The sequence below is a fragment of the Urocitellus parryii genome, chromosome 2 (assembly GCF_045843805.1).
Source record: "Urocitellus parryii isolate mUroPar1 chromosome 2, mUroPar1.hap1, whole genome shotgun sequence".
NCBI lineage: Eukaryota > Metazoa > Chordata > Mammalia > Rodentia > Sciuridae > Urocitellus > Urocitellus parryii.
This window is the reverse complement of record NC_135532.1, coordinates 53,182,391-53,208,045: the sequence shown is the minus strand read 5'-3', so window position 1 is coordinate 53,208,045 and position 25,655 is coordinate 53,182,391. Positions and strand designations below refer to the sequence as shown.

At 35.6% G+C, this 25,655-nt stretch overlaps 1 protein-coding gene across 4 annotated transcripts in view; it reads left to right on the top strand.

The window, feature by feature from the left end:
* Diaph3 (diaphanous related formin 3) overlaps window positions 1-25,655 on the top strand; it is a 460,724-nt gene that overhangs the window by 125,376 nt on the left and 309,693 nt on the right. For all 4 annotated transcript variants that reach the window (XM_077792732.1, XM_077792731.1, XM_077792729.1 and 1 more), the window contains 4 exons: window positions 10,073-10,147; window positions 10,232-10,301; window positions 13,651-13,787; window positions 15,912-16,017. In XM_077792732.1, the coding sequence (XP_077648858.1) occupies window positions 10,073-10,147; window positions 10,232-10,301; window positions 13,651-13,787; window positions 15,912-16,017 (388 nt within the window). The remainder of the gene's footprint in view (window positions 1-10,072; window positions 10,148-10,231; window positions 10,302-13,650; window positions 13,788-15,911; window positions 16,018-25,655) is intronic.

Sequence of the window (25,655 nt, the reverse complement as noted above, 5' to 3'; positions counted from 1 at the left end):
GGGGACTTGATTCAGTGTGGATGGATACCCATTATCTGGTGGCCTTTGCCAGAAGGAATTCATTTCCCAGTCTTCAGGTCCCTCCTTGAGATGTATGGAGACCGTGGCTGTCAACTGTTGGAGAAATCACATCTGAGAGTGCGTGCATTGGAGGCCCCAGAGTGTTCTATGGCATCTCTGTAATATCATGTGCAGGGAAGGGAGAGGTGGGTCTTGGGCAGGGGGTGGGCGGGTTGTCTGTAGCAGTGACTGGGTACTTCACTACTTGCCATTGCAGCCTCCCCACCTGAAGCCACCTCATGACCGCTGCTAAAGGTAGTAGAGAAGGAAGCACATGGGGTTTTGGGAGTGGAGATGTCAAGCAGTCTTCTGGATGCTATTTACATAAAAGCAAAGTATACAGTGTGGAATTGCTCTTATCTTTGGGTTCGCTGACACTGAATTATATTACATGAAGTTTACACAATGTGTAGAAAGTGCTCAGGTTAGCCAGGATGGGAAGCTACGGGCATCTTCATCCCTGATATCTCCACAGGGGTGGGCCCCCAGAACTGCTCTGACAGCTTTTTCCTGCTCTTCCTCTTAGTAGTCAGAATTAGATACCTTAAAAAAAATTTTGTATCCCATGTGTCATTTTAACAGTTTGTCATTTTTTGGTAGGACCCCAATTATGAAATTATTAGATATATAGAAGTTTTTTATAGAGAAAATTCTTGAATAATTTTCTGAAGGAAAAAAATCTCAAGAATGATAAATTCCCCTAAGGCAAAGCCAGTTCCCAGCTTGAAGCAGGGGCATACTGTATATGGTCAGACATTTTTTGATCTAACTGTCCCCTAGGGAATGGATTGCCTAATTGCTTCCTGAAAGGTTACAGAGTACAGGAGATTCTTGGAAACAGGAGGGGCAGAATGAGGATCATGGGGGATTATGCCTCAGGATGAAACCCAGGCCCAGGTGGACAACTCCATGCCCACATTGGGACAGTAACATAGATAGATATGCAGAAATTCTGGAGGATGGTAGGGAGGCAATGTAGAAGAGGAAGGTCTTTTGTGCATTTTGTGTGGCTTGATCTCAGAAACGGGAATTTTCCTCTAGGCCTGCTCTTGGGCTGGAATTTTCCTCTAGGCCTGCTCTTAGGCTGGCACTTGTCAGTCAGGTGTTCTCTCTGTGAATATCCTAGAACAGATGTTGGTCTCCCCTTTGTGGGCTTTGTAACTCCCCTCTCTAGGTAAGAAGGAAACGCTCTTTCACTTACTAAATTATTTAAATATGTGGTGCCAAAGCCCTCCATACTGGGGCCCTTTCATCAATGTAGAAGAGGAAGGTCTTTTGTGCATTTTGTGTGGCTTGATCTCAGAAACTGGAATTTTCCTCTAGGCCTGCTCTTGGGCTGGAATTTTCCTCTAGGCCTGCTCTTAGGCTGGCACTTGTCAGTCAGGTGTTCTCTCTGTGAATATTCTAGAACAGATGTTGGTCTCCCCTTTGTGGGCTTTGTAACTCCCCTCTCTAGGTAAGAAGGAAACGCTCTTTCACTTACTAAATTATTTAAATATGTGGTGCCAAAGTCCTCCATACTGGGGCCCTTTCATCAAATAGTACCCAAACCATCGGTGCCATCCCTCCAGACAATGCTCAGTTTTCCACAGTGGGCACCAAATGTCTGTCCTCCCTGAGGCTTCCTTTGGTCCACAACTTCCTGTGGCCTCTTCTTGCCTGCTGGTCATAAATGCAGTTAGGTGGGGATGTATATTTGGGTCAGTGCAAGTCCCCAGCTCACAGGAGGCCATGGGCAGCATCCAGTCATCCAGATGTGACATTTGTCTTCATATCCCCTGAATAGGAGCACACCTTCGTTGCACAGGGAGAGCTAAATAAACCTGTTGTCTTTGTAAAATATAAGGCCTTAGGTATTTCATGAGAGTAATAGAAAATGGAGTATACAACTTAACAACTTTAAACACAACAAACAACAGTTTAGATAGAATATATCTATTTGTGAAAAAGCATGAACTACTACAGAAACACAAACAGTTACAGGGTCCAATGACAGTTAAGCAAATGAAGTTCCTAATTTAAAAATCTCAAAACAATAATCTTCAGGTACAGACAATACCATTTTACCCATGTCCCATATGGTGAGTAATACACAGGAACATCTAGGGTTGACACCTTTACGAAAAACTAGGAGGCAGACTTGGAGCATTATCTTGATGATGACATCATGATCTTGGACATATATTTTCCAAAAGTAGGAGAGAATGTATGGGTTGTTTTAAAGAATTGTCTTTGTGGTACTTTTTTATGGCTGCCTTAAGAAAGTCATATACATGGGGACTTAACTTATTAGAGCCCAACCAAGGTGGTATAGCCAATATTATATTTGATGGTAAAAGACTGAATGATTTTCCTTTGAGATTGTGAACAAGATACGGATGCTTACTCTCAATACCTTTATTCACCAGTGCTGGAAGTTCTAGCCAGAGCCTTAAGGCAAGAACAGAAAATATAAAGCCTATACATCCCAAAGGAAGAAAGCATTCCTTTTTTGAATATGACATGATTTTACACAGAGAATTTTTTAAAAGTTTCCTAGAATTCCTAGAACTTATTAATAAGTTCAACAGGATTTCAGGATTCAAAATAAATATTCATAAATCAATTTTATATCTTTATACTAGCAATGAACTTGTAGAAAATTAAGCTGAAAACACTAGCATTTACAGTAGCTTAAAACCATAACTGTTAATTCTAACAATTCATGGCATGGGCCTTTTAATACTGAGAAGTGTGAAATAACGGTGAAGGAAATTGAAGAAAATCCAAATATATAAAGAGACATTCCATGTATATGAATTATGAGATTCAATATCATTTGTTTGTTCATTTGGGTTGTGGGCAGAACCCACTTCCGTATAATTGTTGGAAGAGCTACTTCCTTTGTAGCTCTTTGCTGAGGGACGTTGTCATTTTCAGAGTATACCAAGAATTTTTGGGTTTTGTTCCCCTTTATTTCATTTTCAGAATCAGTAGGGCAGAATGAGTCTCTTTTATTTTGACTTTTCCATTTCATTTTTCTTACCAGTTTAGTTTTAGTTTTTAAGAGTCATGTGATTAGATTGAACTACTTGGGTAATTAAGATGGCCCTACGCTGAGACTCCTATTGGGAAGTGCTACTTGGTTGTAGAAGTTTTCCTTAAGGTAATTAAGAAAGAGAAGAGTTTGATATCTCCTGTTACAGAATTTTAAGAGGCAGATTTTAACCTGTCCTGTTGGGTCATGCCTGTAATCTCAATTTGAAGATCTTCTGATTAGCAACATTTCCTGCTTTGCTATGTGAAGCGATATATTTATAGATTCTGGGGTTAGGTTGTACACATCTTTTGGTGGGCAGGGCAATTACCCTACCTACCATGCATGCCTAGCCCTTTGATGGCTTCCTGTTGCCTGTGGCATTATATATAAGGTTTTCAAGATTACACCCTTTCCTCCTTGCTTGGTTTTATTTCTGATTTAGCTACCTGTGGTGGTCATCACAGCCATATCTTTTATGGCTAGTATCTCTGTGTATATTCTCTCCTTAGAAACCTGTCTCCTTTCTATGACTTAACTTTCAAGAATTAGGTCAGACATCAGTGGCTTTGAAGTCGAGAGAGAGAGAGAGAGAGAGAGAGAGAGAGAGAGAGAGAGAGAGAGAGAGAGAGAGAGAGAAGAGAGAGAGAGAGAGAGAAGAGAGAAGAGAGAGAGAGAGAGAGAGAGAGAACAGAAGAAGAAGGAGGAGGAGGAGGAGGAGGAGGAGGAGGAGGAGGAGGAGGCGGAGGAGGAGGAGGAGGAGGAAGAAGAAGGGGGAGGGGGGAGGGGGGAGGGGGACACACACTCATACACAGAGATGTTACTTGCTGTTTCCATAGTACCATGATCATAAGACTTATTGTGTTGTGGAAATGATTTTGCTTCACATTTGTTTTAACCACTATTCTGTGATGATTTCACGGGCAGAAAACATATTTTATTTAGTTTTGTGTTTCTTGTATCTAGTGCAGGATCAAGCACACAGTGAGCCCTTAAGAAAAGACTGACTGAAGTTGTTAATGAACACTTTGATTTTTAATGGTAATATAGTTACACCCTTTGAGCAGCAGTCAGTCAAATTCTAAAGTCTGATGTAGGACAGGGACTCCAGATTCTTCATCCTTGGTTCAGTATGGATCCAGTTCTGAAATCACAACTGATGGTTTCAGCATGAAGGTTGAGACAGGCTCTGTAATGTTGTATAGAGGAAGTGCTCCTATTAGGACCTTTTCTGTATTATGAAGTAAGGTCATAGGCCTGGGTATCAGCACCCTTAAATGATATTTCTAAGTGTTCTTAACATCTCTTGGCTGGCTCTTTTCTTACATATAAAAATAAAAGAAGATTAAGTTTCATTTTAAACCATTTATTGAGTGCTTAGTCTGTCTCACTGCTTGCTGAAATAAGAAATGCTTTCTAAGAGAATTTCTTTGGGTAAGTTGCTGTTATAGACTTATAGATTTAATCCAGTTCTGAGAATCCTTGGCGTCTTTGTCTTTTCCTTCCTATAATCACATTTGAGAAGATAGGTAACAACTTTAAACAAAGTAAGGGTGGAAACTTACTTGATAGAACTATGCTGCTTTTGACTAGGAGGGAAATCTGATAACTAACTAGTGTCTCCTTTGCTCTTTGAGGTGAGTAGTGGTGTTTGTTTCCTAAAACCAGTAACATGTCAGAAACTACACAATTTTGAATTCACTGTCTCTCTGAGCAATAACTGAATTTCAAAAACCAGGCTACTTTTTAACATTCAAAGGTGGTTTGAACATTGTGATTCTAAACTTTCTCTTGTCCCTCCACCCTTTCTCTCTCTTTATGAAAGTTTTTTTTTTTAATTTTTAATTTTTTTTAACCTGTTTACCTGCATTGAGACTCCTACTGGGAAGTCTTAGTTGTAGAAGTTTTTCTTAAGATAATTAAGAAAGAGGAGAGTTTAATATCTCCCGTTATAGAATTTTACGAGGCAGATTTTAACCCTTCCTGGTGGGTCATGCCTGTAATCTCAAACCATGTGGGAGGCAGAGGTAGAGGGATCCCATGCAAGTTCAAGGTTTCTTCAGCAACATAGTGAGACCTTGTCTCAAATTAAAATTTAGCAACATTATAAAAAAGTACTGGGGATGTAGCTCAGTGATAGAGGACCTATGATTGTAATCTCCATTCTCTTTCTCTCTCTCTCTCTCTCTCTCTCTCTCTCTCTCTCTCTCTCTCTCTCTCACACACACACACACACACACACACACACACACACACACGGCACATTTTTGTGTTAAATTAACATTTAGCATGCTGTGTTTTGGTGTTTTCCAATACAAATATCATACTGATCTCTCATTTCTATTCATGAAGAAACAGTATTAACACAGTGCTTATTCAACCATGAATACAGTTTATGGTCAAATCACAAAATGCTGATGGTGCTGTGCTGACAAAAGGCAAATAGTATAGATTTTATTACCTGAAGATTGATCATTTATAGATCAGTTTACAGTTTTTTCCTAGGTTGTTTCTTACACTGATGATGACAGAATTTCACTTTTGGAGAAAGCTATGGTTTTCAATAAACCTCTGTCAAGATTGTGGATCAGCCTACTCAGTATCCTTTATTATCTTGAACATCTTTCCAGAAGATAGGAAGTGATATTTTTACACCATTCTTAAAAATAATATTGTTGAAAATAGTAGGGGTGGATGAAACCACTGAGAAGCTGGATTTGTGAATGACAACTTGCTAAGCAATATGCTGGCCTCACAAGTCTTAAAATATGGAAATTTTAACACATATTTAGTTTGTGTTTTAATGTTTAAATGTTTTATTTAGTAACAGTTTGTGTCCTTTCTCTGTACCCTGTTGTTGAGAGCCACAGTTGGAATGGCCCCTGGCATTTTGCCAGAAGTAATGGTTGAGAGGGGAGCCATTGAGATTGATGGTTATGTTAAGCTGTGTATTCAATTGTATATAGACCCCTGCTGTCCCCCTCAGGCGCCTGCTACTTTGGAGTTCCTGGGGAGTTTGGGTTGGTGGGTGGAGTTCCGGTTGAGGGAGTTCCAGTTGGTGTGTGGTGTACCTGGAAGGGCCGCATGAGTGGCATTGGAGTTAGTTCGGAAATAAAGTTTGTTCCTGCTTGAGTGGCTCATGATTTGTGCCCAGCCAGACTGCGGCACCCTGTCACACTTTTGTTGTTTTTGGTATCTCTAATGAAATGTAATATGTAACCTGGTTATACTTTATAGTGTTGCCCATCTCTTTGATTTTGTTGTTGAAAGATTAATTGCCACAGCAAATTAAAACCTGGAATATAAATAAATTTGGTATTATTTCTCTTCACATGGAACTTTAATAAGTTTTCTTTGATAGAGAATTAGTTTACATGTAATATACATGAGTAGGTGTAAATTTTATTTTAATGATTTATATTCTGTAGTTTAAAGGAGAGGTATGTAGTGGGTTTAGAAATAGTTGATTGGGGTCCTATTATTCTAGTTATAATTATTATGTTAGGAATGATAAATTTTAAATGGCTATGTTGTATTTTTAATTACTCAGATCAGAGAGCCTTACTGATTTACATGGATTGGCATGTTTTAATAAATTTTATAGTGGGTCACAACATAAGCAAAATTAGTGCAAAAAAGTCTTTGTTGTACTAACATAATTTAAAATCACTTTGTATATTTTGGTATAAGGCAGTTTTGTGAATATTAATTTTATTGTGCACATTGAAGGTAGCAGTATGAATAATCTGAAACTATATTAGTTTTAGAATATATTTATGGATATACATTGAATATAGAGTGGTTGAAAATTCACTCCAAACAAAATATTGAAGGCCCACTGGGAAAGTACTAACTCTTGGGGGCCCAAGAGCACAGATTCTCTATGCATCTCAATACCAACTAAGTCAGCTCTCAAATGATTCCTCATATGTTTGATTTTAAGCTTCTCTGCTGCATGTGAAATAAGAATAAATACAAAATAGAATGTCAACAAGGCAAACAGTTAAGCAGATGCTTAGGTGTTCTCATGAGACATTAAAGCAAGATATGAAATGCCTACAGGCAGTCTGTCTGTTACTGATAATGGAGAGTAACTCTTCTTTTTTTGAAGTAGCATCTTGATTGGAAACAGAAACATCTATTTAACTGTTTTAGTCATAATAGCAGGCAGGGTTCAGTCCTTTGCAGGTAATGTCTTTCTTATGTTTGTGCATTTTTGAATTAGTTATTCTGTGACTTTTCCTGGATAGAGAATAGATGAATAAAATCTTGACAGGGGAGTGTCAATATAAGTGGCAAGAAATATGCTGTTTAGATTTTTTTTTGTAATATCAAATTCTGAAAATTTGTAGGTGGGCAAGCTGTGTTTCAGAGTGCAAATGAAGAAAATGGATTTTAAGCACTGAATTTTTAAAATGCATACACATACAGAGGAACATAAAAATTATGCACATAATGGGGTATGGTGATATTTTAATTCATATGTATATTGTGAAATGTTTAAATCAGGTTAATTTCTATCTCTATCTTTTTTTTTTTTTTTGGTACTATAGATTGAATCCCGGGGCTCTTAACCACTGAACCACATCCCCAGCTCTTTTTATATTTTAGAGACAGGGCCTTGCTGAATTGCTGCTAAGGGCCTTGCTAAGATGCTGAGGCTGGCTTTAAATTTGTGATCCTCCTGCTTCACCTTCCCAAGCTACTGGGATTACAGGCATGCTTATAAAAAATTTCAAAATTCTTTTGGCTTTCGAAGGTACAGAGTATATAATTGTTATCTGTAGTTACCCTCTTGTTCAAGAGCACAGCAGGAGTTCTTGTTCTTGTTCTGCCTCAATTATGACCCTTTGATCAACATTTCTGCATTCCCCCTACTCTCCCCAATTACTGTAAGCTCTCTTCCATTTCCTACTTCTGTGAGATCAACTCTTCTCCATTCCACCTATTTGTGAGACCATGAAGTGTTTGTCTTTCTGTGCCTAGCTTGTTTTCATTTAATAATCTCTAGTTCCATCCATGCTGTCACAAATGCCAGGATTTCATCCTTTTAATGGCTGAATGGTATTTAATTGTGTATATGTACCATATCTTCTTTATCCATTCCTTAGCTGATGGATACTTAGATGTTTCCCTATCTTGGTTATTGTGAATAGTGCTGCAACAATCATTGGAGTGCAGATGTCACTTTGACACACTAATTTAATTTCCTTTGGATATATACCCAGCAGGGGGATTGCTGGATCATGTGGTAGTTGTGGTTTTGAAATTCTGAGGAACCTCTATACTGTTCCCATAATGATTGTGCTTACCAGCTGCTCCTACCAACAGCTTGTGAAGGTTCTCTTTACTTTATATCTTTGTCTTGTAGTTTTTTTGCGCTTGTTGCACTTTGCGCTTGTTGTTGTATTTTTGATAGTAGCCATTTGTACTAGAGTGAGGTGATATCTCATTCTGGATTTGACTTGTATTCTCCTCATGATTAGTGATATGAACATTCTCCCCTACCCCAAAGCCAAGTCCCCAGAGGAAATGTCCTCCAGCCACACTGCACCTGCCTCCAGCCACCACTCAATTAATCCCATCTGGGATTAGGCCCTTGATTATGTTAAAGCTATAACCTCATCATTTCTCTTCCAAACATTTTTGCATTGTCTCACACTTGAGCTCTTGGGGGGGACACCTCACATCTAAACCATAACACAAGTCTTATATTTTGTCTTCAATCCATTTGGAATTGATTTTTTTCTCTAAATGGTGAGAGGTTAGGAGTCTAGTTTCACTCTTGTGCATAAGAATTCCCTAGTTTTCTCAGCTATATTTATTGAAAAGACCTGCTCTCCATTGCATATCCTTAGCACTTTTATTGTAAATTAGTTTGTTGTTAATTTTTAGGTTTATTTCTAGGGCGTCTGTGCTTTTCTTTTGGTCTATGTGTCTGTTTTTATGCCAATATCATGCTGTTTTGATTATACCTTTTACTCTTGTTTAATTGGAAATGTTGTACCTGAAATAAACAACAAAGTAATATTATGGCATGTGAATTACACAAACTTGTTTTTATACTTTGTGATGTTCTATTTTTGATAATTTGATGAAATTTTGTTTCTAACATTTTATTATTCAAATTGTATGCACATATAAAGTCTTACATACAAACAAATATACACCTGTGAATCCTAGTATAGCTTTTTTCCCCCACCCAATTTTCTTTGGAGATATATTATTATCATTGTATTATTTGTGTAGGTTTCCAAATCACCAGTGAAATAAGCTATTCATTTTTACCAAGGTGGTTTTTCTATGTTCAAGTTAAGTTGTTGTGTAGTAGTAACAATGTCTTACTCAAATGTCATGATTGTATCAGTAGTTTTACAGAACAGTTGCAATTTTATCAGGATGGAAATATTCATTAAAAATCATTTTATGCAAGTCAACTATGAAACTTAGGAAATTCTTAACATTCAGTAAGCTGCATTTTAGTAGTTTGTGAAATTCTTGTACAGCATCCTTTTTATTATGTTGACAATTTTTGTCAGTAATATTTTTCTTAGTCTGCATCTTTCCTCTACAGATCTTCATTCATTTGCCCATTTTGAAATAGTCCATGGTGGTGTGCTGATAAATGTTTTATAGCCTGATCTAGGTGAATGGGTGGGTGAAACTCTGGTGGTTTTGAAAGTTTCTGTGATATAGATATTTGTTATTGCTGGGGATGTCTTCAGGATACTAACATAATGCTGTTGAACATGGAACATGGAAGAGATAGGCTTGTGCAAGCTGAGTTGCTCTTCACCATCTTATCCCATATTGCCCCTTCTTCTACTATGAAAGATTATGAATCGTGAATGATTTTGAATTTGTTGTTATTCTTATGTGTATATGTATGATTTTGAGTACAGCAAGCAAAAAATCCTTATGTGTATAGGCATTATCATGACATTCTAAACTCAAGTAGTGACTTAATGTGTAACCCTACCTTTTTCCATTTTTCAGTTGGGTCGAAAGCTTTGGACATGAGGGACTTGGATTATTACTAGACATTTTGGAAAAATTGATTAGTGGAAAAATGTAAGTATACAAAAAATTTTCAATTCAGTTATGTTTGTATTTCCCCTTTTAATTCCAATACTCATATTTTTTATGTTTATACAGCCAAGAAAAAGTTGTAAAGAAGAACCAACACAAAGTCATACAGTGTCTAAAGGCCTTGATGAATACACAGGTATGCACATAGATAATTAGTATTTGTCCATCATCAATTCTTATATGAACTAGATTTTTGTAATATAGGGTTTTATTTGCATTCAAGAGATGTATTGTTCTCATATGCTTTTCAGTACATAATGGAGATATTGAATTGGATTCCAAGTTTGTATGAAACAAACTATCCTGCAACATGAGACACTTGGGATTGAATGGACCTTTTATGATGTGTAAATCCTCATATGTAGATAAATTCTCTCTTTTCTTTCATTCCCCCTTCTCGTTTTTAAATCCCTTCTTTTCTTTCATCCTCTTTTAATTTTCAAAAATATGGAATTAGTCAACTTAGAATAATAGATGATTATTAAAACTAGATTATTTAAAAAATAGTGTAATGATAATTATTACCAAGGATTCAAGTTGGAACAACTTAGCACTTGTATACATTCCAGGGAATTATAATCTATAATGAAATTAATGTCAACAGGTCTGAGAAGATTCCAGAAATGGAGCAGTCTTGATCAATACAATATTGAGTCCACACGTAATATGGAGTATCTGTAGGATTTTCATATTTAAAGATAATACATTAGAAAGGAGAGATGTTTTATGTTCTTTACTGAAGTTGCATTTATCTGACACATTTCATTTTTTCTTCCATGCATTGTTGACAATCAAAATTGACATTATTCCCTGACATTCCTTTAGTTTGAACATCTAAGTATGTATACTTCACAATGAGTGAAGTAGTACTGGACATTTTAGTTGCTGTTGGACCTCAGAGAAGAAAATTTTATTGATGGTGTTTGCTGATATTTGTTGCATGCAAACTCTGTATGTTTCTGATTAATTTCAATGTATGACATTTTGCCTTATTCTATTTAAATAAACTTTAGACTACATACTTAAGTACTAGTATTTAAATTATTAACATTTCTTCAAAAACTGATGATGGGGAGATGTATTTTCCTACTGAGTTCATAGCACTGCTTTAGGAGACTCCTTCTAAAGTGAAAATATAGAAATTAGAAATTTTACTTGTAAAATTAAAAAAAAGTAGAGACAAATACAAGGTACATTTTTTTTTCAAATCAAACTGGTATGTGGATCATATTTTGAAGAATATCATAGCCTACCTAAAACATCATCTTCAATGGCCTGAAATTCTGTTAGGTAATAATGGGCCTCATGTAGAATGCACGGGGAACCTGGCATTGATCTCAGTTTAGAACAGGCCAGTTATATTACCCAGAGTGGTTCCTTGACATTTAGAAAGTTACATCCTTAGATCTTCCAAAATTTGTCACACCTCTGTAGCCTATAATAGCCTTCATTAAAAGCACTTTAATTGCTATCACTGGTAAGTTGGCCATTTTGCATGTAGAGTCAATAGTTTTGGTTTCTCTTCACTTTTATTTTATATATAATTGAGAGTAACTTTATACAAGTTGGTGGTATTTCTCTGTTTAGTTATAGATACTGAATAGTGGCAATCAGGCCTCATTCTAATCCCATTAAACTGAGCACTACACATTTTTACATGAACCAAATCAGAGGATACTGCCTGTGATGGGTCTTTGGAGCCACAAGATGATAGCTAATGCCATGAAATCAGAAAATGCTTATATTCTATCCTTCTCACACACTATTTTAAGAGTCAGAGGGTTTTGCAGAGAAAGTAGGTTGTACCACTTGAAGGACATCACCATGAGTCATCTTGAATGGCTGGAGGAGCTACATGGTTCTGATTAAGAATGATAGACACTGGCTAAGGGCAGCCAGGTAGGTGGGAAATGAAGGGGAAATGCTAGGTACAAGCTTTCCTTAATCCTCAGGATTTTTAGTACAAACTGAGCTCTTTGGTTCTTGGTAATCATTGACTGATTGACCTTGTGAACCAGATTTAAATGGTACTTTATAATCTGCTGACAATTCCTATGATTATCAAGGCATGTTGTAGTTTCTGTTCCAATGCCCGCTGTTTTGCTCTGTTTCCAGTCCTGGGCATCACAGAAGTGAGCATTTCATGGCTGGCTTAGCTGTTTCTGTAAACATTCTCCCATCATGGAGACAGAGAAGTCTTTGTGAAAGTCTTATCCTGGGGTACTTGGCTCATCCATTGGCTTGTACTTTCTCCACTGTACCTGTGTTTTTCATTGGTTTAAAGCAAATGCAATATTTTCGCACAGTGTGAAGGTTTCTTTACATAAATGTCAGATGCAAGGCAAGAAAGTTATAAATAGGCCTTTATAACAGTCAAAGCATTTGGGTCTAAACTTGTTATGCTTTGACTTTGGTGCTTATATGTACTGCTAATTTCAAGTCATAGTTGATAGGTTTCTAATTGGAATCAAGGACTCTTTTTAGTGCCTAGTAGTGTTTCAGATCAACCAGTTTCTTCTTCCTTAGAGGAATCCTTTGAGATGCATGATAGGTAAATGGTATTATTCAATTGCTTTTGTTCAGCCTATTTTTTTGACACTTATACAGATAGATTATAAATAGGCCCAAGAGATGTATACAATCTTAAACCACCATGTCATTGATATAGCTCCTCATTTTCTTATTGGATGTAATGTCCTGGCAGCAGCAAATAGATGACCCTCATCCCAAATTAACATTTGTGTTTACAACTGCATTGCCTTCTTGATGATTACTATCATTGTGATTAGGATACAACATTTGCTAAGGCAGTTTCTACATGGGACCTTCCTCAGATTTTCCTTCAACTTTTGCTGGTTTATAAATATAGTGTTACTCTCTAGGCCTGCACAATATAATATGGTAGTCAAATGTGGCTTGAAATATGTCTAATCTGAAATGAGATGTGCTGTACGTGTAAAATACACCTGGATTTCAAATAGGAAGAAAAAAGTGAAACCTCTCATTAATAGAATGTTTGACATTTTTTATATGCTGAAATGATTTTATTATAGTGGATTAATTTTATTGAAAATAGTTTTACTTATTGGTTCAAAATGACAGATTACTGCACACAATGTGGTTTGCCTTGTGTTTCTCTTCAACAGTGCTGTGTGCTTACTTATGCATACAGCTCTCTTACCAGCCTTCTTGCCCAGGAATAAATTCCTCATGACCTCGGTGACTGTTTTAGTATGGTCTGTTTAGCTGTTGGAAAATCTCATTTTACTCTTCTGTTCTCTGTATTTGGTATAGCCTCACAATTCTTGACATAATGTGAATACTTTTGTGAATTTTTAATGTGCTACAGGCATGCATGTTTTCAGACTTTACTAGTTGTGAGAATGTATTCTTATAAAAATTTCTAAATAACTGCATTTCGATTTAGGCATGTTTTTTTTCAATTAACTCTTAATATTTAACCTCTTGTTTCCAAAATAATATAGTATGGTTTAGAAAGAATTATGAGTGAAGAAAGGAGTCTTTCCTTATTGGCCAAAGCCATGGATCCCAAGCACCCCAGTATGATGACAGATGTGGTTAAGCTCCTTTCCGCTGTGTGCATTGTAGGAGAGGAAAGCATGTAAGTGTTCTTTGCTTTTTTGTCATGGTAAATAATAAGCTTCAAAAGTTTATTCATTTAATGGTATCTATTCATTTAAAATTTAAATACATGTTGAATTTTATGTAAACATTTGATTTAAATTCTGATTGACTAAAAAGAAATGCTGAGTAATTTTTTCTCTTTATCCATATGTTATGGGCCAAAATGTTCCATTGAAAAACGTATTTCTTCATCATAGTTTGAACTGTTTTGAATTCAAACACTATGTGCAGACTGAAAAATATATATATTGGTTCTATTTAATTTTTTTGAGATAGAATTAATTCAAGCTGTGTGCTATGTATATTCCCTTATATAAACAAACATAGGTATTTGAAAAATATATATGTATATTTTGGAAATTTTATATGTGATAGTACTATACTGCCTGAGGGTACAAAGTCTTTGACCATACAGTACATACTAAAGCTTTAAAGCAGTTAACTGTATTTCTTAGACTATTGTACTTATTCCAGATAATTATAAACTTTTTTTTTCTTCTTTAAAGGAATTTGGTCTTCTAATTATAAGAAAGCATATAAATGCCTTTTGAAAACGATTACAATGAATGAACTGAACAACCAAAAGTACACAGACATCTCATACAAGGGTATGCAGAGCCCAATAAGCACAGCCTCCTGCATTCCTTTGAAAATCTGCCTCAGGGAGATCCTGCTTTAGCCAGTGGGATTGAGCCAGTTTAGAGGAGCCACAGTTGCAGAATCAAAGGCACCACTTAGGCCTGGTTCCTTGTTCCCAGTGTATACACAGTGTATACCTGTAGTGTATATCTATAGAAGAGGCTTAGTTAAACCCAGCTATTGTCCCAAGCATGGCATCTGGCTTTAGTACTTTATCCTTTGCAGTTTTAAAATATCATGTTTTTTGTTGTGGAAGTCTAAGAATTAATGTCTTAGCATCTATATACATGTTGATATACATATATGGTACTTTTAAACTTCTCCTTCGTTTCTCCCTTCTCCTCCATCCTTTCTTTCTCTCCCTTCCCCCTTCCCTCCTCCTTTTCCTCTCTCCAGATCCTCTTGGACTCCTGTTTTTTTTTTTTTTCTACTCTCCTTCCTTTTTCTTTCTGTTTGTCCTCCTCTTCCTCTCTCTCTTTTCCCATTTTCTCTTTCTTTTCCTTCCTTCGCCCTTTTCTTCCTCCTATCCTTTTCTCCCTTTTTTATTGCTTCTTGACTTCAGAATGGGTATTAAAATAATGTAAATAACATTTAGAACTATTTGCCTCCATCCACAAAATAAGCATCTATAATAGCTTAGATACACATTATTCTTTACAAGAGGAGGAGGCATATAGCTCTTGCATAATTATATTGTACATTTGAATACTTAAAGTATCTTACTGTGTATTTTTGGCTATTACAACTTCATTTATTTGAAAGGCATTGGAATGTATTGGTGAGAGCTTTTTTTGCTCACTGCAACAAGGCTGTCTGGTTCCAGAACCTTGTTCCACAATGTAGCAGATGTGAGCCACTAAACAAGTTGCTTAATGTTTTTCTGCTTCCGATTCCTAATCTATTGTGGGGATTAATAATAGTACTCACTTCATATTTTTTTTATATACATTAATTCACAGTAAATTAACTCTACTAATGATAATCTATTGTGTATTTCAAGAAAGCTAGAAGAAAGGATTTTGAATGTTTGTTTTTACCATAGAGAAGTGACCTAAGTTTGAGGAGACAGTATGCTTATCCTAGTTTCAGCATTCCACGATATATACATGTATAGAAACATGACACGGAACCCTACAAATATGTATAATTTTAATGTATCAATTAAAAAGTTAAAAAAATATTTGATATTTGTAAATTGGCTCAAATAGTGCCTGATAAGTGGTAAGTGGTATATAAATACTTGATGAATGCACATTTTCTTAGGGCATTGTCAGGATTAAATGAATTGAAGCATAAATTATGCTTAGAACAGTGCTTGGTCCATGGTATGTACTCAGTAAGTTACTTCTAAAAGTGTTACTGGTTGCCTCAGCATATAAACACCTATAGCAGGATGAAGCAGTTGCATGATGGTATTTGTGTCATTTGCAATTTAATTAATAGACTTTCACATTTCCAATAGCCTTGAAGAAGTTTTAGAAGCTTTAACTTCAGCTGGAGAAGAAAGAAAAATTGACAGATTTTCTTCTATTGTGGAAGGCCTTCGGCATAATTCAGTTCAACTGCAAGTAGGTTCCATGTATATGAAATCTATACATAGGTTTTGTGAAACTATTTTGTGACTGGTTTGTATGTAGATACTATATTATGAAACTGCATGCTACTTAATTTTCTTTTATAGTATTATTTTTAGTGAATGTCTAGAATTTCAATTTGTATTGTTATAATTTGTCTTATAGATGTCTTGGCAAACATCCATGATTACTTCCTTAGGTTACTTTTCTAGGAGTAAAATTACTGGTTTTTCAATAAAACATATCACCATAGTTCTTTAAACTGTTTATTCTATTAGGCTTAATTATTAATATTATTTTTAATCAGTTTCATCAATTATATTAATTGAGGCTTCTCATTGTTTTAATATTCATGACTAATAAGCTGAGAGTTTATATGAGTCACAATAAAATTCAAAGTCATAGGGCTAGAACTTTACTTCTGTGGCAGATCACATTAGCGCTAGGTTTGATCTTCAACATCACAAAAAAGAAAAGAAAAAGAAGGAAAAAAGAAGAATCTTAGGGTTATATGAGATATTCTTAAACTGTTTTTTTTTTCCAAAAAATTTACATTTAGACTTAAATCATTTTAGTATTCAGCTAACTAATATTCATCTAATTCTCCTTCAAAAATATGAAAACAGACAAGAAGATTTTTGGTATGATTGTTGTGATGCTCAAACCTGAGCATTTTTAAATAATATATTGATATTGATTCTCATTTCCAGGATTTTAACAATTTATTTTACCTGGTTGTGACGTGGCCTTGGGAGTTTTAAAAGAATCCTTAGGTGATTCTGATGAGCAACAACTTTTGGAAACTGGTGTGCTAATAAGTATGAAGCACATCTGTTTTAAATTATATGTAAAAAAAAATTATATGTAAAAGTTATAATTGTATTATTTTTTTCTTTTTCGGTACTAAGTATTGAACTCAGGGGCAGTTAACCACAGAGCCACATCCCCAGCCCTGTTTATGTTTTTTTATTTTGAGACAGGGTATCATCAAGTTGCTTAGGGCCTCATTAAGTTGCTAAGGCTGGCTTGAACATGTGATCCTCCTTTCTCAGCCTTCTAAACTGCCGAGTTTACAAGCTTATGCCACCATGCCTGGACTCTACTTGTAGTTTTTTTTTTTTAATTTTAAATGTTCTCTGGTGCTTGATCCTTTTATTGTTTCTAGTTGTGATAGGAATAGAAAATCCAAGTCTTAAAATTAAGAAACATTAAATTAAAATTAAAAGATGTTATTTGAAGCAAAATCAGATGATGTTAGAAACTGTGAAGCTGATGAATTGACTGTGACATATCAGCTGACAACAATGTGAGTGGCTGGTGAGGGACCTTGTTGCTGTGATTTGTGTCCCTCTGCAGTAGGTAGAACTGAGGATCTGAATGTATGTTCTCTATTGCATGTGTCCAGCTGCCATGGGCATGGAAAAAAGCCCCTCTTCACTCATTCTGCGCATGGCAGATGGCAGGGGAATTGGGGACTTGCCTTTGTTCTCCACTGCTGACACCTGTAGTTTTTGCTTCTTGTGCTGGGGTCATTTAATTCATATTCCTTCTTGTTCTACTTCTGTCTCTTCTTTCTGTTCTTTTCTTTTCCTTCCTTTCTTCCTTGAATCTTTTTGATTTCCTCTTGTGTAGGTGTTCTATTTCATCTGATGTTTTAAACAGTTCTGGCTTACTATCCATAAGATTAAGACATTAACACTTGAAGAAATTTTTAAAATTCTATTTCAAAATTGAATTTAGTTTTTGGGTGGTTTTTAAATAAAGTTATATTTGGATAAAATTCGTATGTCATATTATTTACCCATTTAAAGTGTGTATTTTTTTTACATTCAGATGTATTAATCACAATCAATCTCATAGTATTTTCAATGCTCCCAAAAGAAAGTTCTCACCCCTTAGCTGTAACCCCCAAATTCCTTCATACATTCTAGCCCTAGGCCACCAGTAACCTACCTTCTGTCTCTGTAGTTTTACATATTCCAGACACTGCACATTAATATAATCATGCAATTATTAGTTCTTTGTGACTGGCTTCTTTCATTTAACATAATATTTTCAAGGTTTATCTTTGTTGGAATGTGTATCAGTAGTTCATTTTTTTATTGCCACCTATTATTCCATTATATATTGAATACACCATATTTAGTTTATCAGTTGTCAGACATTTTGGTCATTTCCATTGTTTGTTACAAATAATGCGGCTAATTACATTTGTCAGGATGATTTCTCTTTGAACTACCTCTTATTGGCCTTATTTTATGGTAATGGTATAGCAGTGTAGTAGAGGAGGGATAGCAGCAACACTCCCTCCCCCTCTCCCTTTTTTGGTACCATTGATTGAACCCAGAAGTGCTTAACCACTGAGCTATGTCCCTAGCCTATTTTTTAATTTTTAATTTCAAGATAGTCTTGCTAGGTTGCTTAGGGCTTTGTTAGTTTGCCAAGGGTGGCCTTGATCTTGTGATCCTCCTGCCTCAGCCTCCTAAGGTGTGTATGCTATCTCACCTGGCAACATTGACCTTTGATAGCTATGGAAATCATGTATTTGATTCAGTTCTTGAGAATTTTTACAATGGTATAGATGGTTGATTATATTTGAAACTAATTGGTTTTTACAAAAGTAATTTGTTCAGTTGTAAGTAATTATATTTTCTGTTACACTTGGTGGTATTGAACTTTTTTGATGTCCTTCAAATGCTGAAATAAATTTCTTGATGCAGTTCTTAAATCTTAATTTGCATCAAGAAAAGTCATGTTGGCATCATTTAAAATCACCTTTTCTCATTTTCTGAGTACATTCCATGTTGCTGATAAAGAGTAGATAATGGGAAGAGAATTCTAAATTTTAATTTTCACTGTTCATTTTATTGTGGGTTTTACCCTTTAACAAAGGCTTCTTATTATTAAGCCTAATGTTTGAAAAACTAGCAGATGGCAAGCTTAAGAGTAAAAGGTACTATTTGCAACAAGGTAATTTAGCTTACCTCACCCCACCCTCAATTAAAAAAAAGGTAAAATAGATTCTCTTCTGAGGATTACTGATTATGCTCTATTTTCATTAAAATTATGAAGCAACACTTTACTAACATAAATATACTTTCTTTGAGGGTTTCTGAATTTTCTACAAATTTGGTTATTTTAGAACTAGCTGATTGTCAATTTTCCCATAAAGCCATTGTTCTAAGTGCCCATTTTATTCCATTATCTTCCTAATTCACATTTATTAAAATGAATTAATCTGGGCGATATTAGCAGATCATCAAATTAAAAATAAAACTTGTTTGTTACCAAATAAAATAGAAACCAATTATTTGCTTTTAAATTGGAGAAAATGGGAGATAGTAATATAAAGAACAATGAGGAATTTTTTATTGCAATGTATGTTTATAGCAAAGTGCTTTTTAAAGGAAAATTGTTTGATTTTATTCAGAGTGTGATCATAATAAAGATAATTTGACTGCCTATAATTTTGATAGAAATTGAGTGTATTTCCCCCATTTGATATAGTTTAGTAATAAAATAAAAAACGAAGTACCCGAAATATCTTATAGTTATTTTCAGTTGTTAGAGAGTCTTATTTTCAGGAAAGAAAGTATAAACAAAAAAACCAAAGGCTAAATGTTTTCTCTGATATATGGATGATAATTCCTAATGAAGGGAAGGCACTAGGGAAGAATAGAGTTACCTTAGATTAGGTAGAGGTGAGTGAGGGAAGAGGAGGGGATATGGGGATAGGAAAGATAGTAGAACGAAACAGACATTATTACCTTATGTACATAATATGACTGCATGACTGATGTGATTCTACAATCAGAAAAATGAGACCTTATACCCCATTTATGTATGATCTATTGAAGTGCATAAATGCATTCTGCTGTCCTGTATAACTAATTAAAACCAATAATAAATACTGGAAATTGCACTAATATACTTCAGTTTATTTTCTCAAATATATCAGGAAGATTTCTTCAGCTGCAAGCAACCTAATCCATTCTAGGCCATTTAAATAGAAAATGGTATTGAGTACCTCATAAAATTTTTCAAGGCCCACAGAACCATGTATGATTGATATGTAATCATAAGTGTCATGAACAGAAGAAGAATGCTGTACCATGTCACAACAATGTTCTCAGAAACATGATCCCAAAACACTACCTTGAGATGCTAGGAACAGAGATACCTTCTGCCACAGATGTCCTTGGAGAACCACGCTGTCTATCATAGGTCCATTTGTGTGTGTGTGTGTGTGTGTGTGTGTGTGTGTGTGTGTGTGTGTGTGATTGTTCTCTCTTGTTGGCCTGGTCTTACTTAGAAGAGGTTTGGAATAAATATAGATTTGCCAATCTCTAGTTTTTGCCACATTTTAATTTTCTGTTATCTCATTTCTCTCTCCTCCTTTCTATGTGTGTCTTCCATCTTCTCTTGTGAGAACTGTATTTTGCAAGGGGATCTGGATTTCAAAGGGTTTGTTGAAACCCTTGCTGTTGTTCATAGAGTTGATTGGTATGTATTCAGATGTTTATGTCAGGAAAGGAATAAGTGTGTGAATCTTAGTTTGTTTTTTTTTGACATTGGTTTTTCTTCTGTGTACGTGTTCCTAAGTCTGAAATAACAGCAAAGCTGCACCTCCTCCCTACCCTAATTGTGTTTTTCTGATCCAGTCCCATTGGAGTGGTAACTGGGAGTATCAAGAACTTGAAGGGTTCCAGGTTTCCCACTGCTTGTAAACTAACATGTTTAATGGGTGCTGTCAACAAACATAAACTTCTAGGTCAAAAATAAAGACTCTTGTGTTAGTTTTATAGCAGCCCCCATTTCCAGCATGAAGCTCATAGTGTGATGTGAGGAAGACCAGGTGCAGTATGGTGTTGAAGGAGATAAACCCTGACCTTAGGGGCAGGGCCAGCAGGCAGTTAGCTATGATCTTATTGATATAGGCTGTGATGAAATCTGTTAAGTTGCCTTGTAGGCTATATAATAAAGACTCCTCCAATGAGACTGGATCAGGAAGTCAATTACTACAATACATGCAGAAATGTGAAAGGCTCAGGGAGACCTTAGCACAACAGTTGGCTTTCTCCTTAAAATTTTCAATTGTTCTTTCCACAAGGCTGATGTATTAATTTATATGCAGAATGATATGTTAATGATCTCACAGACTTCTGCTTCAGGAAGGAGGAAGTCCAGGGCAATTCTTTTATGCAAAGCAACCCTGGCCAGTGACTTGAAGCTGCCCTAAGTGCTGTCAGGGATGATGTGGTATCACTGATTATCTCAGCTAAAACCCAGGAAAAATTTCATAACAGCATTTTTAAATGTCTGACTTTCATTCCAGGAATAACTGCATGAGGGGGAATATAGTGAATCATCCCATTCCACCCCACCTTTCTTAGATTAACCGAAGGAAGCTTGACTTTGAAGTGATTTCCAAAGTTATCTGAATTGCATGGCACACTGGTAGTGTTTTTCCCTAAACACATAATGTGTCAGTTATGATATATTTGAAAAGAGAGGCAAGTTAATGCCTGTCTTTCATATGAGTTATTCTCTCTTGAAGACACACATGGCATTTTTGGAAGGAAAATGTTGTTTATAGTTGTTGGGGACCCTCAGTTGGAATCATTGTTACCCAAATGCCTATAGGAGACAAGGCTATCAACATGGCTTTCGAGCTGGCTGATAATATTTATGATTCTTAGTTCAGGAAATAATTGATTTTAATCTTTCTTTTTGGAGTGTCTGTCTGAAGATAGTCCAGTCTGTCACTTTGATCTGTTTCACTCACCCATCTCATAGAATGATTGACCTAGGGTTATGGGGGTTGAGATATGACGGCAGACACGTGGAAATGCAGAAAGATATTATGCATGGTAGGCACAGGAACCATAGCTGTCTTCTGCTATTGTGACAGAATGCTTAGTAAAGTTTAGCTATGGTTGTCAAATGGCAGAGCTCTCTGGTGGGAGATGGTGAGTGTGCTGTAGGAGAGGAACTTTGAGCTTATGGAACCTGAATCTTCTAGAATGAGCGGTAAGCATGCTGATTCTATACCAGATGGTGACTTTATTATATTGGACTAGGAGTTTGCCTGCCCTTTGTTGGAAGGGACAATGCTGCCTCTATCCTCTGAGGTTGTTGTTTACTGTACTTAAATCTAGAACAAAGCCCATCAATGCCTCTACTGCAATACATGCAGAAATGTGCAAAGCTCAGGGAGAATTGTATTGAAATAGAACACACTGCTGAGCTTCTTAGAGTTGTCTTGGTTGCTTTTCCTTCAGTTGGATGCTCCTAGTGTTATTTGTATACATTCAATATACTTGGAATGTAGAATGAAGGGAACGAAACTTTCTTTAATTCTGGTTCAGGTAATACAAGAGAATTTTCCCTATTGGCGTTATTGACTAAAACGAAAACATATTTTCCAAAGTTTCTGAATCTAGAGGGAAGAAAGTTCTTTCAGAGGGCAAATATGAATAAGGGAAAAGACAGACAAGCTTGGTTATGAGAGGGGGGTAACATTAATGTCTTTGATACTTCAATGTGAATCTAGATGTAACTAACATCTTTTGCTCACTGAAAATATGCTTAATATCATATGTCAAGAGCTTTGTAATGTTTTGAACAACCAATAAAAAAAAGAAAATATGCTTAATATCTTTTTATTTAACTGCCTCCAGGCTTCAAAAAATTTGCTTTACCATATTCTTTAGACACTGAAAATTAGATGGGTTTCTGTTGTACTTTTGTGGACCTCTTTTTTTTATTTTGCAGTAAAAATAACTCAGATCTGCAGTTTGTTTACTTTTGTTGAAATACATAGCCATTGTTCTCTTCAGTTTTTTTTTTAATGTGCCATTCTGTGGTGTTACATACATTCACATTGATTCGCAACTATCATATCTCTTGATTTCCTAAGCTATGATGATAACATTGATGCAGTCATGGACAGGGGTGGTTAGTGGTTGGTATGTCTTTCTAGAATGTCTATGGGAGGCATTCTATATCCTAGAATGTATTTTCCCAAAAGGAAAAAGCCAGGATTATTATCTACCCCCTTGGTGTCTTGGAACTTTACTAGAGGAAGGCTATGTGTTGTGTATGGGGCATTCACACACCTCACAAAGCATGAGAGTGCGGAGTGTGATCCTGTACAGAGCACAACAAAGGGAAATGAAGTATTCTGTTCAATAATAACTCTTAAGAAAGGGTTATATTGATAGGATATAATTTCTCATTTTTCTGAGTGTACATGTTGCAGAATCATATTGGTCAGCAGTCACATATATACATACAATAATAATATCTGTTTCATTCTACTGTCGTTCCTATCCCCATATCCCCTCCACTCCCCTCCCATCACTTCCCTCTACCTAATCTAAGCTAATGCTATTCTTCCCTAGTGCCACCTGCCTTATTGTGGATTAGCAACTGCATATTAGAGAAGACATTTGGCCTTTGGTTTTGTTGTATTGGCTTATTTTGCTTAGCATGATATTCTCCAACTCCAACCATTTACTGGCAAATTTCATAATTTTACTCTTCTTTAAAGCTGACTAATATTCCATTGAGTATATGATATATCAAAGTGCATAAATGCATGCTACTGTCATCTATAACTAATTAAAATAAATGAAAAATACATATATAACAAAAAAGAAAAGGTTATATATACATTTTTTGAATATTTTTTAGTTGTCGATGTATCTTGATTTTTTAAAAATTTATATGTGATGCTGAGGATCGAACCCAGTGCCTCACACATGCTAGGCAAGTGCTCTGCCACTGAACCACAACCAGAGCCCCAAGGTTGTATTTTTAGTTATAATACTTTTCAATCAGATGATTTGAAAATGATACTCTTCTTGGAATTTGCTTTGTGAAATAAGGGATGTTGGTCTGGTTCCTCTGAGAAGGGGAGGTTTGGTGTGTGAGGGATTGGGCTAAATGCCTGTGACAGTCTTTGGAAGAGGGGTCTGGAGGGGCTGGAGAACCATCCAACTCCACGTAGGTCTGACCCTAGGTAAGGAAGAGGGAGGGAATTGAGGAAGTGTCTCAAGCTGCCCTGAAGTTCTAGGAGAAATGGCCAGGACACAGGGGAAATCCTTGATCCAAAGTCCTGTGTGTCTCAGAAGCAGCCCTGTGTTAAAATTTATTTGTTATGTTCAAGCATGTGGCTGAGATGCAGCTGAGAGTAGCTTGTGAGAAGTGTGGCTTCTGTTCAAACACTGTGATGGGATTGTTGGCCGTTTATGCTCCCTCAGTCAAAGGTTGAGAGTTGTAACTAAATCTTTTGCTAACTTAAAAAAAAAAAAAAAAAAAAAAAAAAAAAACTTTTCAATCCTTGGATTTCATTTAGTTCAATTATAGAATATAACTTTGGAAATTGTTTGGATTTCAATTCTTATGTGTCTCAGAACGTAGAAAACACCAGGATCTTTTTAAAATAATAAAAAAAAAATTGAGAACTTTTTCCTGTTATATATAGTTTTGGGTTCATTAAAATATTAAAAACAATGAAAGATCTTTCTTGAGTTGTAAACATTCTACTTTGAATTTGTCAATGGGCAGTTATTATTAGAGGAATGAGACAAATCAGAGGTAAAATGCCTTTCTGGATTTAGCCAAATTTGTTTGTTTTCATTTGATGTTATTCTTTCTACTCCTTAAAATTCACCGAATTTTCACGCTTAGTGAAAATTCTTTATTCTTTCTACTCCTTAAAATTCACCGAATTTTCACACTTAGTGAAAAACCAAATGCAGAATACAGAGTATGAATTGGAGGGTTTATTTTTGTATTTTTATTTTTGGTAGTGGGGATTGAACCCAGTGGTACTTAAATACTGAGCCACATCCTCAGGCCTTTTTATTTTGTATTTTGAAATACAAAATACAAAAATATTTTGTATTTTGAACCATTATTGGGACATCCTAGGATAGAGAGATCAGTTTATCTTTATTTCTCTCTATTTTGGCATCTACTTTTATTGAAGTTTGCATCAATAGGATAAATATAAAATTATGAAAGAATGCAAACACCAAACAATAGAATGAAGCAGTAAATAATATGCTATTATCCTAAATGATGTTATAATACCCATAAAATAATATTCCAATGTGAACTCATTTTCATATGGAGAGCTTCTAAGAATAAGCTAGTGATTTATATTCCCTAGAATTTAAAGATAATAGATACCTTTGTTAATACTGTGATAGGCCACTACAAGGATAAATTTAACCTGTGGCTCAAAGATAACTTTAATATCTTTTAAATAACCAGTTAGCCAATGACTGGTATGCACTAGATATTGGAACTACAGAGATGAATGAAATATATTGCTTTTAAGACTCTTATGCTCAGAAATGAATTTAAAGCTACCTAATTATTGATATGAAATTTTTAATTTAGCAGTGTCAACAAAATGCATGGGAGCATATAGGAGAAATTGATACTGCCTTGAGATGAAGTATTAAATGGTTTAGAAGAATCCATGTCATTCAGAGGTCCTATTCATGTAACTTATAGTCCCTTGAATATTGCAATTCGTTTCTTTGGGTGCATATGTGGAGCATATGCAGTTTTCAAGCTCTGACTTCGTGTTTTGCCATATCATTTATAGAACATTCAAT